This window comes from Ambystoma mexicanum, chromosome 1p, assembly GCF_040938575.1.
Source record: "Ambystoma mexicanum isolate Mex_15411 chromosome 1p, UKY_AmexF1_1, whole genome shotgun sequence".
NCBI lineage: Eukaryota > Metazoa > Chordata > Amphibia > Caudata > Ambystomatidae > Ambystoma > Ambystoma mexicanum.
In genome coordinates, this window is record NC_090921.1 from 157,947,975 (window position 1) to 157,964,801 (window position 16,827).

The following is a 16,827-nucleotide window of genomic DNA, read 5'->3' on the forward strand; positions in this document are numbered from 1 at the left end:
TGGGGGCCACCGCATGTGCATATTCAGAGGTTCGGTATACCCCTACTCGCTGCAGGGACTCTTGGTTTCGGGGAGAGTGGCTGTCCAATGCAAGTTCAACCCCGTGGCATGTACGGTGCATGCTCGGAGGCGGGTTATGAAAAGGGTAGGAGTGGAACACCAGGCTATAGCAGATTGAGGCCCTGGCGCCCCCGTGCAACAAGTCCATAGTAGGGGAATGGAGAGGTGCGTAGGTATTTGGGGGTATGATGGGCAAAGGTCCTTAACGCACATTACAGTATTACAGGATGAGGACGGCCTTTAAAGAATGGTCACTGGTTTTCCCAGAGTTCCCTCTGACTATGCCCCTGATGCATTACATGTGCAACTCCCAGGGATGTAGGGGAGTGGTATCGACAATATAAAAAAATGATACTGGCAGATACACACCGCGATCCCCCCCCAAGCAAAGGGCACTGGGAGCGAGAAAGTGGGATCACCCTTGGACAAGCAATGGGGGATACTATGTGAAATCACGCACACTGGGGCGTTCAGTTCAAGGTTGCAACTGATTTAACTTAAGACACTCCACAGGGTCTGTCTAGCCAGCGCATAAATTTGATGCAACAAGGTCTGAATCCTGCCCGAGGTGTAGGAAGGATCATGCGGACATGATCCACATGCTATGGGAGTGTCGCTCTGGGCCCCTTTTGGGAGGGGGTGTTTGAGATCGTGACGGACATCATGGGACAGAATGTTCCGCGCACGATGTTGTGGCATGCTGGGGCGGTCTCCGGGTTTACCCATGAAGTGTAGTAAACTTTTGGCTTCTTGTACGATTATAGCTAGGAGATGCATCCTCATGAAATGGACACATTCCTCCCCCCTGGAGATGAAAGGGTTGTTGAAGGACCTACTTTGGCTGAGCAATACCAATAGACTATGCTGCCCTGTGTGGACTGCAGAATAGACCTAAGGACATATGGGGCCCATTGACGGCGTCTCTGCTGGCAAGGATGCGGCTATGGAAGGACGGTGGGGCGGGAGGGTGTATACTCCCGCACCCGGTAAACTGAGTTGTGGGGGTTGATGAACAATCAGCAGGTGTCAAGTGAGCCCTATAGGTTACATGGCGTAATCTGTTATCCAGCTGCTGAGCATGTATTTCACTGTTGTAAATGACAGGGTTTGAGATGGGGATGTGATCCAGTTAATAAAGAGATGTTTAAAAAAAACTGTTGGGTGCCAAGCTCTTCTTGCTCAGGTGGGCTAATACTACTCAGTTGAGTAGTGAGACCTGATGCATGTTATAGTTGAGCCCTGCAAAACGATGTTAATGAGTAAATGGGAACGGCAAGATGCAAAATTGGATATTTTGATTCCTACAGATATTGGTGTAGTGCATATGGCTATGTGGTTCCATATAAGAGCCCAGAGGGGTGGGCAGTATGTATTTAGTGTTCGTCCTTGAAGAAAGGGGGGTTCTGGGTAGGGGTGACGAGCATTTTCTTACCAAAAACGGGCAATTTTGGAAAGTTAAAATGAGACACAGGACATCAAAGGCAGAACTATAAAATGACATGAATCGCTAAGACCACAGACCGAGGTATGTTTTCTTCATAAGCACCACCATTGTCATTTTAAGTCCATTGCAGTGTTTGAACTATTTCAAGGACATTTTAAGTTGTACCTTTTCAGGGATATTTGTCTCAAGTCTTTTGTAGTCACCTAATAAAGTATGATGGAAAACTACTGCATTCTAATCCAAATCTAGATGTCCTTTTTTTTGCCATTTAATTTTCTGCCGGTGGAAGGGGGTGCCCATGGTTTACGCTACTTCACAGGGTCCTTTCCCAGCTGCTGTAACTTGGTTTACACTAACAGAGAAGTGCTCCGATGAAAGCCTGGTCTTGACACTGACCTTTCACTGTATTAAAGAAATGTGTTGGGGTTGGGTAATCACGTGGGAAAACTGGAACTGTCTCAAAGCCATTACTGGTCACAAAAGTTCGGGGGGGTTGTACTGGTGCTAGATTATGGACACATTGAGTGGCTAGTGTGATTAGGGAATGCTAGTGATCAGGCTGGTGCTGTTCTTGTTGGTTGTATGTATCTTTTTCAATCTAACCAGAATAAAGGCCTATATTGGTGAGACTATTTCAAGGTGGAGACAGTTATGCAGAAGGTTTCATAAAGATGCCGCTTTATTTTCAACTACATAAGCTCAAAATGTGGTCTGTAAAATAGCACCATAATCGGTAATAGAAAAATCTGTTTCAATTAGGTTGCTAGACCCCTTTCAAGAGGTTGAATTAAGTTATTGGGTAATACGATGGAGGTGCTAAAGGGGATTTTTTTTAGACTGCAGGAAGTGTCTGGGGTGGAGGGGAGATGCAGCTATTCTGGTTTGCTAGTTTGTCTGCTTGTGGGATTTCTGGTGGTAGGGGGTTGGGCCTTGTGGAGTGTCTGCCCTGTATATAAAGTGTCGCCCCAAGGGCTGAAATTGAAGTCTGTTGCTGTGTGGCAGTGATCTTTACTGTAAGGGCATTAAGCCAATATACTTATTTTTAACTGTTCTGTCAGCAACACAGGTACAGGGCACAGTGAAATGGTTCAACGTCCGCAACGGCTATGGATTCATCAACAGGTACTTTTTCTTAAGTGGCCAGATTCTTGCGGCTCAATGGCTGCTGCGTGCACGTTGATAGTTTTTTGTTTCACCTGCGAGAAGGCAGTGTTATGAGAAGGGGTTGAGTTGGGGGCGGGGCAGGAGTGGTGGTAGCAAATTAGTTCTTCCTGGCATGATATTTAGACACTTTGCTTCATTTTACAATGCTCTATTCCAAACTTGCTGTTCTGTGAAGTCCCTGTTCAATTGGCAAATTTAAAAACTAATTGGAAACGCCCTATCTGCCAGTGGGTATTGATTCCCTATCAGCTACGGTGTTCGACATTTCATTGGTTTTTGACAGAGCTTCAGGATGCATGATTTGCCAGTGGAAATTCTTGAAGGGTACACTGCTAGTTACCCAACAATTTTAAACCGGGCCACTCTGGTGTTGAAACTCCCTGTTGATATCTCACTCTTGCAAACAAGAGGGCAATGCAATTCAACCCCTCATTTTTCAAGCCTCTCAAGTTGAAGTAGGGACACATTTGACCCACTCTATAAAAAGTAGTTGGTATAATGCTGCTTGCTCTGATTCACAAGCTTCTCACCGGGTCACAATCCGGTTTGTATTCAAGGGCCACAGTCTGACTTCAATATATTTGCAAGTTGCCCATTAGATTTTCACTTAAGCCTGCAGTAGGGAAAGCATGCCACTACCCTAATTTCTTTCTCTTCTCCCTGCAGGAATGACACCAAAGAAGATGTCTTTGTGCACCAGGTGAGCACTTTCCGCTCTGCTCTCACATCAAAGATGGGATTTATATTTGTGCTACTACTAATCAATAATTTTACTTGGTAACATTCTGGTATTGAGTGACTACTTTATCATGTTTTTTTATGGGGTTTTGCGATCGGATTCTGCCATTTGGTAGTTTCACATTTCTAGTGCAAATGCTGCTCTTGCGGTGTGGGCTGGTGCTGCGGATAGTCTGTTATTCACTTGTGTGGGTCAGTGTGCACCACACAAGATACGCAAGAGCCAGTTTATTTGTAAAGTGTAATCTTTGTGGGATTTCATCTGTGCTTTATTACATCTAAAGACTTGATACATTAATCGGTTATTGTGGTGAAGGGGATAGGCGGGTGTAACATGTACACCCTTTAAAGGAGCCAAAAGGGTGTGCGGCATAAAATTGCTAAATCACACACTGCATTATAATGTAGTTGAAGTAGAATGCGAACCAGTTTAGGCAGGCCATGCACAGGCTTTTTCTCAAGCACAGCTTCACCTGTTCAAAATAATGGCGTTTACGGAGTTTCACCAGATGCTGCTAAAAATGTGAGCCTTTGTTATTGAGTTTTCTTTTGTTTCTATTCTGTAGATCTACCACAGCATTAACATTTCATTTACCAACTGCCCATTACAAATTATTGTCATTTTCTTGCCCCGTCTGTTATGTTGTAAATGGAAAGTGGTCGTGGACATGATCTGCTGTAGCCACCTGGGAGTCAAATTTGAATGTGCATTCTCGCGGGCATGAGGTGAAATCTAGCAGAACAGGCTTGTGTACAGCGTAACTCGGATTGGCAGCTAGATTGCAAAGCTTTTAAGGCTGTCCCAAATGAGCGGGCACTTCCACAGTATCATTGTACTTGCTGCGCCTCGCATCTGCCCTGAAGTATGTTACTTGACAACAAATACTCCCTGAATGTGTTGGTTGTTTAGCAATAATTTATATTCAGTTATTAAACTATTTCTGGAAGTGCTAATCTTGCCAGGAAAACTAGCCCTTTACATTAAAAAAGAAATTAAATCCTGTCCTAGTTATAAAGCACCTGACCAAATAAGGCCAGTGCCCCAACAGTCTGAAACACACCGTCACAAATGAAGACATTTTTTGTTATTTTTAATCTGATTAATTCAAAAGTCCACTTTTAGGGTTCCTTTTTGCTGAGTCCTAAACTATTTTTTGTATTTTTTTTTTTGTTCTCTTCTGCTGAACGAGGTAGTACTCTATTGAAACCTCCTGCAGCTGCAACTCCTTTGCAGTCTATATGGCTACCCGGGTAGGGGGTTCTCCTTGAGAGCCTCATTTTTGCCCCTGGGTCACTACTTACCCAGAAAGTGTTGGACTAAATTGGTGGTCATGTTTCGGCTACTCCATCCTGTAGCCTTTTCTACAGTGGTAGCCTAATCCACATTCATGGTGGCCATTGTGCTACCAGTACATTTTAAGTCCTACACCCTGGCTATTGTGGTTTGCGTACCTCCTGGAAAGGTCAGAATTGTCGACTCTTAACAGAACCTACAAAGGCAGACTTTGACAGATGTTTTAGCTGGATGAGGGTATCCCAAACTACTCGACGTTTATGGTGTTTGGCTGGTAAATCCTTGATATTCTCCAAAACTTTAAATGTGGCACGGTTGTACCTTGGTCGGCAGTTAAACCTACCATGTGTGTGGGTGTATACGTAGGGAGACCTGGGGTAATTATGGAGTTTTGTGCTGAAATTACCTTGGAATAAGCTGGAGATGGAATGCCTGAGGGACCTGCTGCTGGTTCTCCTGCAGGGCTTCTCTTCCCTGAAGTGAGCGGTGCTTGGTGCTGCTTTGCCAAATTCTCTTCTCCCTCATGGGGCATCGTCTCAGTCCTGTAAGCTGTTAATCAAGACTGTTCCTGTCATGATCCTTTCTGCTCACTGGAGCCACTTCTGACATTCTGTTGTGCCCATTGCTGCTGTCCCTTTCTCATCAATGGGAGCCTTAAAACATCCTTTGTCTTTGGCTCTGTGAATCTGGGCCTGCACCTTTCACGACTGCAATCCGAACCAGTCTGGTTCCCTTGCAGCCATCCTTCAGCAGGCCATCTGATAAACTGGTGTCTAGTCTTTTTCGATGGGGTCCCCCCAGATGCACCGGCTTGGGTATCTACTTGGCTCCAGTAGCCTGTAAACTGCCTTTGTATGAACTATTTCAGGAATTAAATGTTGGGGTTGTCTTTATGTACCTGTAAAAACTACCTGTCATTGGTTCCTTAGGGTCCTGTAGCCCTAGAAGCATGCAATGCATTGTCCGACGAGCAAGCCTCGTTCATTGCATGAGTGCTAATGAAGATGCATAAGAGGGCCTGTTTAAGCTGCAAGGTTATGCACAACTGGTGCAGTTGCAGTTACAGCAGCAGTAATTTAATAAACTTTTTAAATGTATGAATTAGGCAATAGTCGGCCTTACATAAGCTTTTACAGTAGCAGATATTTCATGAAGCTATAAATGCTAAGAAATGTATTTTAGAAGTAATTTTGTAAGTGTCAATGGAGCTGTTAACAAGGTTTGTCAGGGATTTGCTTAACGTTCTTTGATTCTCCTGATGGGCATATATTGATTTCCCTGTGCTGCCGTGTGGCACTGTACATTTGGTAGAGTTTTGTTGAATGTTTTCATGGTGCTTGTACAGTACCACAGGTTTAAATTGGTGGCGCTGTGCAGTCTGGCACAAGTAATGTAACTGCAGGCAAGCTATTGTGGTTTGTGAAACGTAGGACATTGAATAGACTTTATCCTGGGCTTCTGCAGGGCAACACGTTTTTGTGAACACACAAATCCTTAATATTCCCATCTCCCAAACTAGAACAGCCAAGAAAGTACGACAGAGGCCTGCAACACAAGCAAGCAATATCCAGCGAGTGTAGATCAACCATTTTGTAGAAGCCAAGGCTGCCGATTTGGGGCCCGAGTACTAGAATGTAGCCTGTTAGAGCATCTTTGTCTAGTTTGGTATTTTGCATTACAGGGGAGGCAGGCACCAGCACTTGTGCACTGTCTTGTGCAGTTGGGCACCAACCTTGGATGTATGATGGTCCAGTACTGTTGGCCATTTATTGGCACTGTGCCACCTGGCACCAACACATGCCTACAACAGAGTAGACAATTGGTTAATAGGTTTTTGTGTAGTCTGTTACTGTTCATGTCTGTCATGGTTCTAAAGTGTTTATGCAGTGTTTGCTACACAGTTGTCATGGAACTCAAGTTGACTCCTTAATCACGTGCGATCCTGTACAGTTTTACAAGGGACACTGATGGCCTCAAAGCATTTGCATAGGAAACACTAAAATCTTGGAGCGACCTGCGAATGAAAATCGATTTGCTATGGACACATCCCATCCTATGGTCATGTATGTGGGCACTCACTGAAAGAAAAGGGTCCAGAAGCAAGAGATGCTCTGCGTGGCTGTTAAGTACATCCCTTCCCTAGATCCCAACACAATCTTGCAACTGCAGTCCCTCAAATGGCATCAGGTCTGGTCAAGTCGTCCTTGTGTAGTCTGAAAAATTAAATCACACTGACCTTGTAGGCTTCATTGCTGGTGTAAACGGGGGGATATATTGCTGACTGGGTTGAAGGGTTTTATACCATGCAATCTAGATTGGAGGCATACAGTGATCTCCAATAGGCCATCATCTCTGTTAGAATCTACGAAGGTTAAGGAACACATGAGAAAAGGAGACCAGCTGAAAGAGGGTGCTGTTCCTCCCTTCAGGTACTGCTCCCTTCAGGTACTCCCTCGAGTGATTCAATCCATGGCAGAGGCTGCAGTTGTCGGCATTAGATTTCCTTCTGGAGTTCCTGTTGTCCTTGGTGTGCCCACCCCAGATCAACACTTCAACAGCTGGTGGTAGTGGATTTAAATTGTGTATCTTCCAATCTAAGGGCTTACCTATGATTAGTCGGGCAGTTCCAGCTATCCCTCTACCTCTGATGCATATGGTATATCCAGTGGCTGGTGCAGCTGCTCGCAACGTTCTTGCTGATAAACTGCAAGATTATTATATTTAATATTTTCTTAGTTTGGCTGTTTATTTGCTTTAACGGATTTGAGTTAATCCACTGCTGCTGCGTATGACTGTACGCCCTTTTGCATTTTCTATTTCTCCATTTATGTAGTTGCTTGTAGCTGCTTTCTGGCAGGAAGTTGCCTGGCTTCCTTGGAGCCCTTGGGTCTCGTGCTGGGCTGCTTTCATTTATTTTTTGACTTGGATTCATCCTACTGATTCTGTTTACACTGCCCATTTACCATCAGCTCTGATTGGATAGCAGTGATAGAATGTGTCCCTGATCTGCCACACCTCGAAGACACAGCAGACTAGGGCACTGGGAACGGGCCTTGGGCACCGAAGTCACACCAGTCTTGCCAGTCTGCGCCCGTTCAGGCCTTGAGCAGTCTTTCTACTACTGATTTAGCTCCCGTAGCCTCTGTCTAGTTATACTTCGTCTGGCTTACTCTGCATCTTGCTTCCATCTTTTACAGGATTATGTACCCGTCACATAAACCTGTCATTTTGCCTCATCTGGCCCCTCATTGGTGCAAGCCCTTACAGCTGAATGAGATCCTTTGATGCGACGAGTGTCATCACCCAGGGGGTGGTGTCTCCCTCAAATTTAAATCTGCTCTCATGGCTACTTTAATACCAGTTTCTTTTAACATCAAGATTGAATTGCTTTTAGCTCGGGGTATCACTTGGTCAGTCGTAGCTCATTTTTATCACCCCCTCTCCTAAACTCTGCTTTTGTAGAATCTTTTCTTGATTTTGCTAATAGTTTACATATGCATTAATTATGGCTGGAGATTTGAAACCAAACGATCCAGCTGTTCGCCTAGCCGCTCAGTTTGTTGCAGCTGACAGATTTAGGTTTTACATATTGTCAATCTACTCACCAGCTTGGTAATGCGCCATCTTTTTTCTCAAGAGTTATACTTTTCCTGTTTTTTGTATCACGTGGTCAGATCATTTTATGCCATTTAATTTGAGTGTTCATCTAAATTTTGTTCTCATGGGATGTTAAAGCGCAATTGGTGCTCTTTATTTAGTCTCCTATTAATGAACTGTCTCCTCTCAAAACTTTGATCATAGTATCACTGCTAATTTGCTGGCCTCATTGAAAAGTATTAAAGCATGCAGCTGTCCATCAGAGTGGTTTAATGAGTACCTGAGACGCAGACAAGCTGAGTGCAAATGATGCTCCTCTTAATCTAATGATAAATTGGTGCTGTGCAAAATCACGTCTAACACAGCCATTCATGAGAAGTGTACCACCTACACCTGTCTTACTGAGACAACTCTTAATCAGCGTGACTGGTTTGACCGGCAGGTATGCTGTGGATGCTTGGAGCTATTTCTCTGGTCTCTTGGTCATGCTTCCCTTCCACCCACGGGAATAGTTGTGGCTATGAATAAAATGAAGCCTGCCTCCCCCAAAAATACCATTCCCATACATATTTATGCTGGCGATCGCCCCTATTGTATGTTGTGAATCATTCTTGTTTGGTATGATTCCACTCTTAAAGAAACCATCTTTAGATTTGAATGTTCTGGCAGATTCTCGCTCCATCACTCTTGCCATTTTTTATGAAACGATTTGAGTAACTGATTTTTTTTTCCTTTGGAAAATCATCTTTCTGCCCAGGCAGTGGCGCGGAAAGTGTGCTTGTCTTGATGGTGGACTCTTTGGACTGTCTGATCAGGGTGGAGTGGGTGCACTGATTTTACTTAATCTGTCAGCAGCATTCAATACGATCGACCAGTCCACTCTGTTCATCCACCTGTCGGGGTCTGGCCTTTCAGGGACAGTTTGATATTTCCTTTTCTTACAGACCGTGCACAATCTCTGCCTCCTTTTCAGTCTGCCCTATCACCAATTTTGTTCAATTTTGCTCAATGTCTACATTGAGGCGCTGGTTGGACTCATCCACAATGGCCTCCGGTGCTACTCCCGCAAATTATCTTTATATCTTTGAATCATGACGCTGCATTTCAGCTGAGGGGTTTGCTTGGAGTCAGTGTGATGTTGGATTAGTAATAGTATGTATGTTCAGCAAATTGGTAGGTGTTCCCATTGAAAGATAATACTGCCTTGATCAAAGCTTAAGTGCTAGTTAAAGAATACTTGCCCCGATTTGGGTTTCCAAGCACTGTTTGGAGCGATAAGTGTTAATTTTAATGCCACAATGGATTTGATGTAAGGCTTTACGCATTAGGCAGAAATGTCATTCGATCTACCATCCCCAAGCAGCTGGCTTGGCAGAGAGAATGAACTTTACTTAAAAAAATAAACTGGTGGGTATGTGCTTGTGCTCTGGGATGGGTAGATGCACTCCTACTAGCGTTCTCCATGAGAACTGTTGTGCATTCAGGTGTTGGATTGTCTCCTTACGAAGTAGTCATGGGCCGCCCAGCTATTGTCTGGGGCGTGCCAAATCCGAAGAAACTAAGTAGTGTAACTTAAATTTTAGTGATGGATCACTGTAAGGAGCCAAATAAAACATTGTCTGTTCTCTGCAAACAAGTCACTGACAAATTGCCAAAACCACTGGTGGGGCCAGGACACAGCATTCAACCAAGAGTGGGTTTAAATGAACTTTCAGTGAACATCTGGGTTTCAGCCCAGGTGGAAGGGCCCAGTGCAGGTGTTAGTAACAACTGACTGCTTTGAAGTGCTCTGGCCAAAAATTGGGTCCACTCCAGTCATGTGAAGCGTGCACCATCCTTTTTGTTAACTCAGCCCCCTCCTGGTGGCAAGACTATTGACTTTTGTAATTTTAGTCCCAGACCTTGCTGGAGCAATAGAGGAACTGCGATATAACTTGACTCAAACTATGAATCAACAGCTACTGAACTACACACTGAAGAGGAATACCTTTCAGTGTGGGACAGCCACCAGGTGGTCAAGCCCGCCATCTTTAATGGACTACTTGGAGGGGTGAGGGGGTTAGGTAGTAAGACACACCATAAAAATTACAGCAGGATTACAAGCTGTGCCTTTGCCTTACCTATTACGTGGTTAACAAATATAATGGGCCACGCGAAGAGCATACCGTCATATTGCTCCAAAGCACACCCATGAAGGACAAAGACAATGTATACAACAAAGACTTTTATGTATACAATGTTGCTTGTATCATTTGTTATTGGAGGGTGGTTATTGGTAGAATATATTGTGTATCCAGTTGTCTACAATGCCACTATTGCTGTGCCTACTTTATCCACTGTACAGATACCACTGGGAGACATTTCTAGATTAAAATGCTGGTTTCACCATTGCATAACACACATGAAATCATTAATGGAAGTAACTGTTATGTCTGTATTACCCAGCCTATGTTGTCGAAGGCCTCCCGTTGCAGCTCCCTTTACCATTCTCCACCTCATGTTATGCGCTAAATCTAGCTGTGGCTAGAGGCCTCCCTTTCCTCAGCATATATGCCAAAATAGGTAGCACCAAGCGCAACTCGCAGGGATCCCTTCAGTATCTTCAGAGTCACTGCATAATGGAACCTTCCCACGAATGGACTTGTTACCTAGGGAATGGCAGGAATGGTCCTTCCTTATGACATGTCCTACAGCAATCAAACCTCTCAAATGCCTTACTATGCACCAACTCTCCATGTAAGGAGCAATATTGGCTTAGGTAGTGTGCATCTCCAGCGATGGTAGAAAGGATATGGGTTTTACCTTGAACCATTGTACCTACCAGCCAAGGTGTTCAAAGGCACCCCCTCTATGTAGGTGAATCACTGTTTTATTTGTGCTACCAATGCATATGCTTGTGTGTACCTTCTGACTGGGCAGGGCGATGCCACATGGGGTTTGTGCTGCCTGCTATTACAGTAAGAGAGCCATTGGTCTTCTCTCACGACATAGTTATGTAGTATAGGATACTGGACCACAGGTAATGGGAGATATTCTTAAAGCGATTATTCCCTGGTATGGCCCTTATGTTCAAAATATATACATAGATTGTCACGACTGCTAGAAGCCACTAGAAGTGAAACATCAGATGCCCTTGTTAATCACAATTGAGTTGAAAGCTGTGCGCTGTGTAGCAATGCAGAACAGTAGTACTCGATATGATTTTAGCGGAGAAAGGAGGCGTTTGTCAGATTATCGGGGGAAAATGCTGTTCATTCATACCAGACGCTTCACCCCTCAGTGTGGCATACCATTAATTTCCAGAGCACTCTTCCCTATGGGTACATTAGACATTGGTGAATCTTTATGGTCCTTACTGATAACATTTGTGTGGAAATTGTCTGTTTTTGACTTATTGGTCATTTTTCCTTTCATAAGTCTTTATATTGTGTGCCTGCCTTGTGCCAGGCATTGGCATGTCTCAGACTGCAGTATCCACCTCACATGCTTTTATTGCGCAAGAGAGAATGTTATTAGAAATATGCTGCCCATAGATGTAATGGATTGACTTACTGATATTCAGTATGAGAACTATGTTCAAAGGACCGATTATGGAAAATTGTTAAAAAAAAGTAACTAAGCACTATGTAAAATCAGGGTACATTAGTTCTATTATCTGGTTAGGTTGCTTGCTTTGCAGAAAAAAGAAACCATTTGCTTGCACGTTCGCATTTATTCTTGGAACAGACTCCAGCAGTAGAAATAGCCAGGTGACAGCTGCATGTAGAAAACTGAAACCCTGGCCCAGTGCTCGTATTTAGCCTGAAGATTTAATGCCAGTCCTAATGCAATGTGCACCAAATGTATAAAGGTGGTTTGTTATCATAATAACTTCTGAAGAGACAGACAAAGCAGTTGCTGGTTGTCTGGGCCACGCTTAAGAGTGTTATAAAGTAAACTGTTTCTATGAAGCTTTGAACTCTTCTGTGCGTGTCATTAAGCTGCTTATAGACACAGGTGGGTATTATGAAAAGTCTTGCCCACATTTACCCTGTGATGTATGGTTCCTACCCAAGCAATTGGATCTTTCAGTGAGAATTTATTCTACAGGCAGCAGTGTTGCTCCTTAGTCCTTATTCCTGAACATGTACGCACTGCACGGCTCATTGTTTCATCCTTGCCCAATTGTGCGCTTCATTGTTATAGTTTTCAATGTACTGACTAGGAACATAAGAAGTTATCTATTTTGAACAGACTTGGAAACTCTGCTAAGCTGTCTCAGTCAATCCATGTGCAGTGTCTCGGTCTGTTATTACTTTGTTTTTGCATGTTTTCACTACAGAAATGCAGGCTTGGGAATGTGTTCACCCACCTTGACCAATCCATGCGTGGCATTGTCTGGCTGTGGGAAGTTACAGCTTTGTGTATTGTGCTGCTTTGCGAGAGCCTGGCTGATAATTCTGAGAGGATGAGGAATTCTGTTTCTCTGATGGCTAAATGTGTCTCGAGGCTACTTGTGGTTATTTAATTAGTGTAAAGGTTATAATTTGCTGTCATGAGTGCCCCTAATGGTTCCCTGACTAATGTTTAATGCTACAATACTTCAAGATATGTGGCTATACTGGTGTATAAGGTCTGCACTTTATGGCTTACTTTTCCCTCAGGGATACGAACTGAAGCATGGTTACAAGTGCATTTTTGGGCCTCGACAGGAAATTGTATATGTATGGCTCTGCTTTCTTTGTGCCGTTTCTTCACAGGGACGTTCAAACCTTGTATTGCCTTGCATGTTGGGGGTGTTGGATGTACTCCACAACAGCACTCTGGGTACTTAAGCAGTGTTTAGGTAGGAAATTGCTACAATGTCACTGTTCAAAAGGATTTGTCTTTTAAGATTAAGATGTGCAAGAGGGCTTACTAACCACTATGGTCCCAGAAAGTGGGGCAGAGCCTATTGATGGTACCTTGTTCTGGTCTTGGGAGGCAAAGACAGTGTTGAGCTGGACGCCATGGCACTTTTGCTGCAGTCAATCATAGATGGTTAGTCCGTTAATCCCACTGGTGGTCAGCGTTTGTTCACTGGTGCAGGCTCCCAGAGGGAGGAGTTGTCATTGGAGACAGTGAAACGGTATTCCAACAGTTTGAGCAGCGGTCGACGTGATGGCTTTTGCCGAGTCAAGAGTGTTCATGACAGTGAGTTTGATGGCTTTCCTACAGGCTAATTCAAGTTCAACTTTAGGCAGTTCCCATGAAGATTGAGCCTGTGGCTTGGGTTTTAGGTGGTCTGCAGCAATAGGTCGAGCCAGCATCTCTGTAGCTTGTAATGCAGTTAGCGGATTACCCTTTGCTTGGTGCCAAAAGCAACAGCACAGGTCTTGCTTTGGCACAACATTCCTACAGCTTGGTCTTCTAAGGCGCTGAGCCCCAATCCAGCGGCTTGGGGACAATGTGGGTCTTTCTGATGCACTTCCAGACCTGGGACCGCGGCTGACACATAGAGATTCCATAACCTCCAGTGAAGCCTTGGTCCAGCAGCCATTCGCCAGTGTGCCCAGGGATGGTTCGGTAGCAGAGCTGTCCTCTACCTCTACCTTTGCCTATTGTCTAACTCTATGGCAGTTGTCTATGAAGTGAACCTCATTCCCAACAGAGTTCAAAGTTGTATTCTTCCTGGTGTATAAAGATGAATCGAGGTAGGAGTTAAAGATCCCTTTCTTGTAAAAGCAAAGTGCCACAGGGGATTGGTCCAAAGCAAGCATGCTGCAAAATGTCCCAGTCTTTTTTTTTAACTTTATTGTTGGTGGTACACGTCGCCTCCTCAACATAACATTCCATACAATTCAACAATTTGGTTATCAAATATCGAAACAGTAAAAACATAGTCTAAACAGACATTTGCAGGTCCAGCCGGGCTACCAGCCGACCCCGATTCGTACAGGTATACTCTGAACGGAGCCCAGATGTCTTTAGGCTTGCAAGACCTCGGGAGTGACATTACATACCCTCACATTCATTGACATATGATAGTTCTTTAAGAAAGTGATTTGCGCGTGGTGCGTGTGCACTCTTCCATTGCTGTAATATACATTTTTTAGCCACTATGCATGCTACATTAAATCATCTGGTCACTTCCGAGGTCTTCCCAATGTCTCCGAATAGGTATTTTTGGGGTGTTAGGTCTGGTGGGATTTGTGTAATTTCTACTAGGATGGCCGCCACTTCACCCCAGAACCTGTGTATGGGTGGGCAGCTCCAATACATATGGAATGAGTCGACATGTTCGCTCCCACATTTCTGGCAACTGTCAGAACCATCTTGTGTGAATTTAGCTATCTTCTCAGGTGTGTAGTGCAACTTATTTAATACCTTAAATTGGATCTGGCGGAGGCCTGCATTAATGGACACCCTTTTGGTTAGATCACAGTATCTTTCCCACGCCTTGTCTGAAATGGTGGTTCCTAGATCAGCCTCCCATGAGATCTTAATCTCGTTTGTCGTAGGCATGCTTGCCTGCACGACTGCGTAGAGCCCTGAGACGCTAACTCCCACCTGGGTAGACAAAGCCGCGAGGCATGGGTGTGGGCGTGGTTCGTCAGGGAATAGAGGCCATCTGGCTTTAAAGGGCATCCGATGATATTGTAGTATTTTCAGTTGATCCCTCCCCATCCCAACTTTAAATTCCTGTTATGAATTTGCCATTGGGGTAGATATCTTTGATTTTGAATTCCCCCTCAGTCCCAATTTGTCCGGACATCTGGGTCATACGATGGTGCTATACCGGGGAAGTTCCAGAAGGGTGCTTCCGAGTAATGAGTCTTTAATCCAAGCCTACGAAAGAGTCTAGGCCATGCATGCACTGTTGTGCTGACCGGATCGATGGGCAATCATCCTTAGGTTTTTAAAAATTATGGAACATAGGTCGGTTGGGCGTGCAGCATGCTTTTTAATACCAACGTGAGGGGAAGTGTTCAGTTCATCATACCAGTATCTAATAAGCTGGGCTTGTGCCACCAGGTAGTATAGCTCAGTCTGGGGCAGATGTGCCCTGTTTGTTGTACGGCTCCACCATTTTTTTACCACATCATTCTGGCTGCTCCCCCGCCCCATACAAACTCCACCGCCAAAGATCGTAGGGCTGTGAAAAACTGCACCCGGCCACACCGGTATGTTAGTAAATATATATAGTAGTTAAAGTAGAATTACCATTTTCAGTATGGCCACTTGACCAATAAGTGAGATGGGGAGTTTTGTCCGTAGGCGAAGTTTGGTGGATATGCTACTCAACAGGTGTTCATGATTGTCAGCATAAAGGGAGGCTTTTTCACCGGACACGATGATTGCCAGATATCTTATTTTAGTGTGGGACCATTGCAGACCATGTGTGGTGTTCGGGCATTGCGCGGCGGGGGTCAGGGGAAATTTCAGATTTGGACTTGTTGGTTTTATAGCCCGAGTATTCGGCAAACTCTTGTATGGTTTCGATCGCCAGACCCAGATGTGTTTCTGGTTCTCGGATATATAGCAGTGTGTCATCTGCGTATAGGGATATTGATTGGGTTAGCCGGCCAGCGTGATGCCCCTCCGTCCCTGGTGTTCCCTGATTGGTTCTGCGACTGGTTCCATTGTGAGGGCGAATAGTATGGGGGGAAAATGGGCATCCCTGTCGCGTGCCCCTACCCAAACCAAACCAGTTGGACATCATGCGATTAGTCAGCACTCTGGCTCCGGGATCAGAGTACAACAGACCGACGCATCTCAAAGTATGGGCCAATACCAAATTTCTCAAGCACTTTAAACAAGTACAACCATGATACTGAATCAAACGCTTCTTCAGCGTCGAGTGATACAGCTACCGCCTGGACTTCTGGTTTTATCTGGGCCATGATTCCAAACAGTCTCCTGAGATTAAGGGCTGTCGATCTAGTGGGGATAAAGCCACACTGATCTGGATGTACTAATGTGGGCATATGTGGTAGGAGTCTCGTGGCCAGGATCTTAGCAAAGATTTTAGCGTTGCAGTTTATTAGGGACAAGGGTCGGTAGGAGGACATCTCGCTGGGTGGCCGTCTAGGTTTCAATAGTACTGTTATTATGGCCTCTCTCATTGATGGTGGCAGGGTACCCAGTTCTATAGCTTCCTCCCACACCGACAGCAGCACCAGGGTCAGTTCCTTGTGGAGCTCCTTATACAGCTCTGCTCCTAGTCCGGTGCTTTGCCGCTGGCTAATGATTTGATCACCTCTGTTACCTCAGTGGTCAAGGGTTGGTCCAGTGCTAGCCTGTATTCCATGGGCAGCGTCGGGAGAGTGATATTGTCGAGGTACATTTTCACGTCCTCTGCTGATTTCGAATCATGAGTAGAATAAAGGTCTGAGTAAAACCGGGTGAATTCCCTATTTAGCCCCTCTTCACTAGTGACCACTGTGCTGTCCCCTGTTAGTATGCTGGAGATTGGCGTGTGCTGCCTTTCGGCTTTTAGTAAGTTGGCTAAGGTACGACCTGCTCTTTCTCTCTCCATATCTGCGCGCTCTGAGGGGTTGACATATAAAGC

General features: G+C 44.7%; 1 protein-coding gene across 2 annotated transcripts in view; it reads left to right on the top strand.

Annotated features, from left to right (window-relative positions):
• Positions 1 to 16,827, top strand: part of YBX2 (Y-box binding protein 2) — an 889,269-nt gene that overhangs the window by 7,853 nt on the left and 864,589 nt on the right. For both annotated transcript variants that reach the window (XM_069645782.1, XM_069645789.1), the window contains exons 2-3: positions 2,563 to 2,626; positions 3,335 to 3,368. In XM_069645782.1, the coding sequence (XP_069501883.1) occupies positions 2,563 to 2,626; positions 3,335 to 3,368 (98 nt within the window). The remainder of the gene's footprint in view (positions 1 to 2,562; positions 2,627 to 3,334; positions 3,369 to 16,827) is intronic.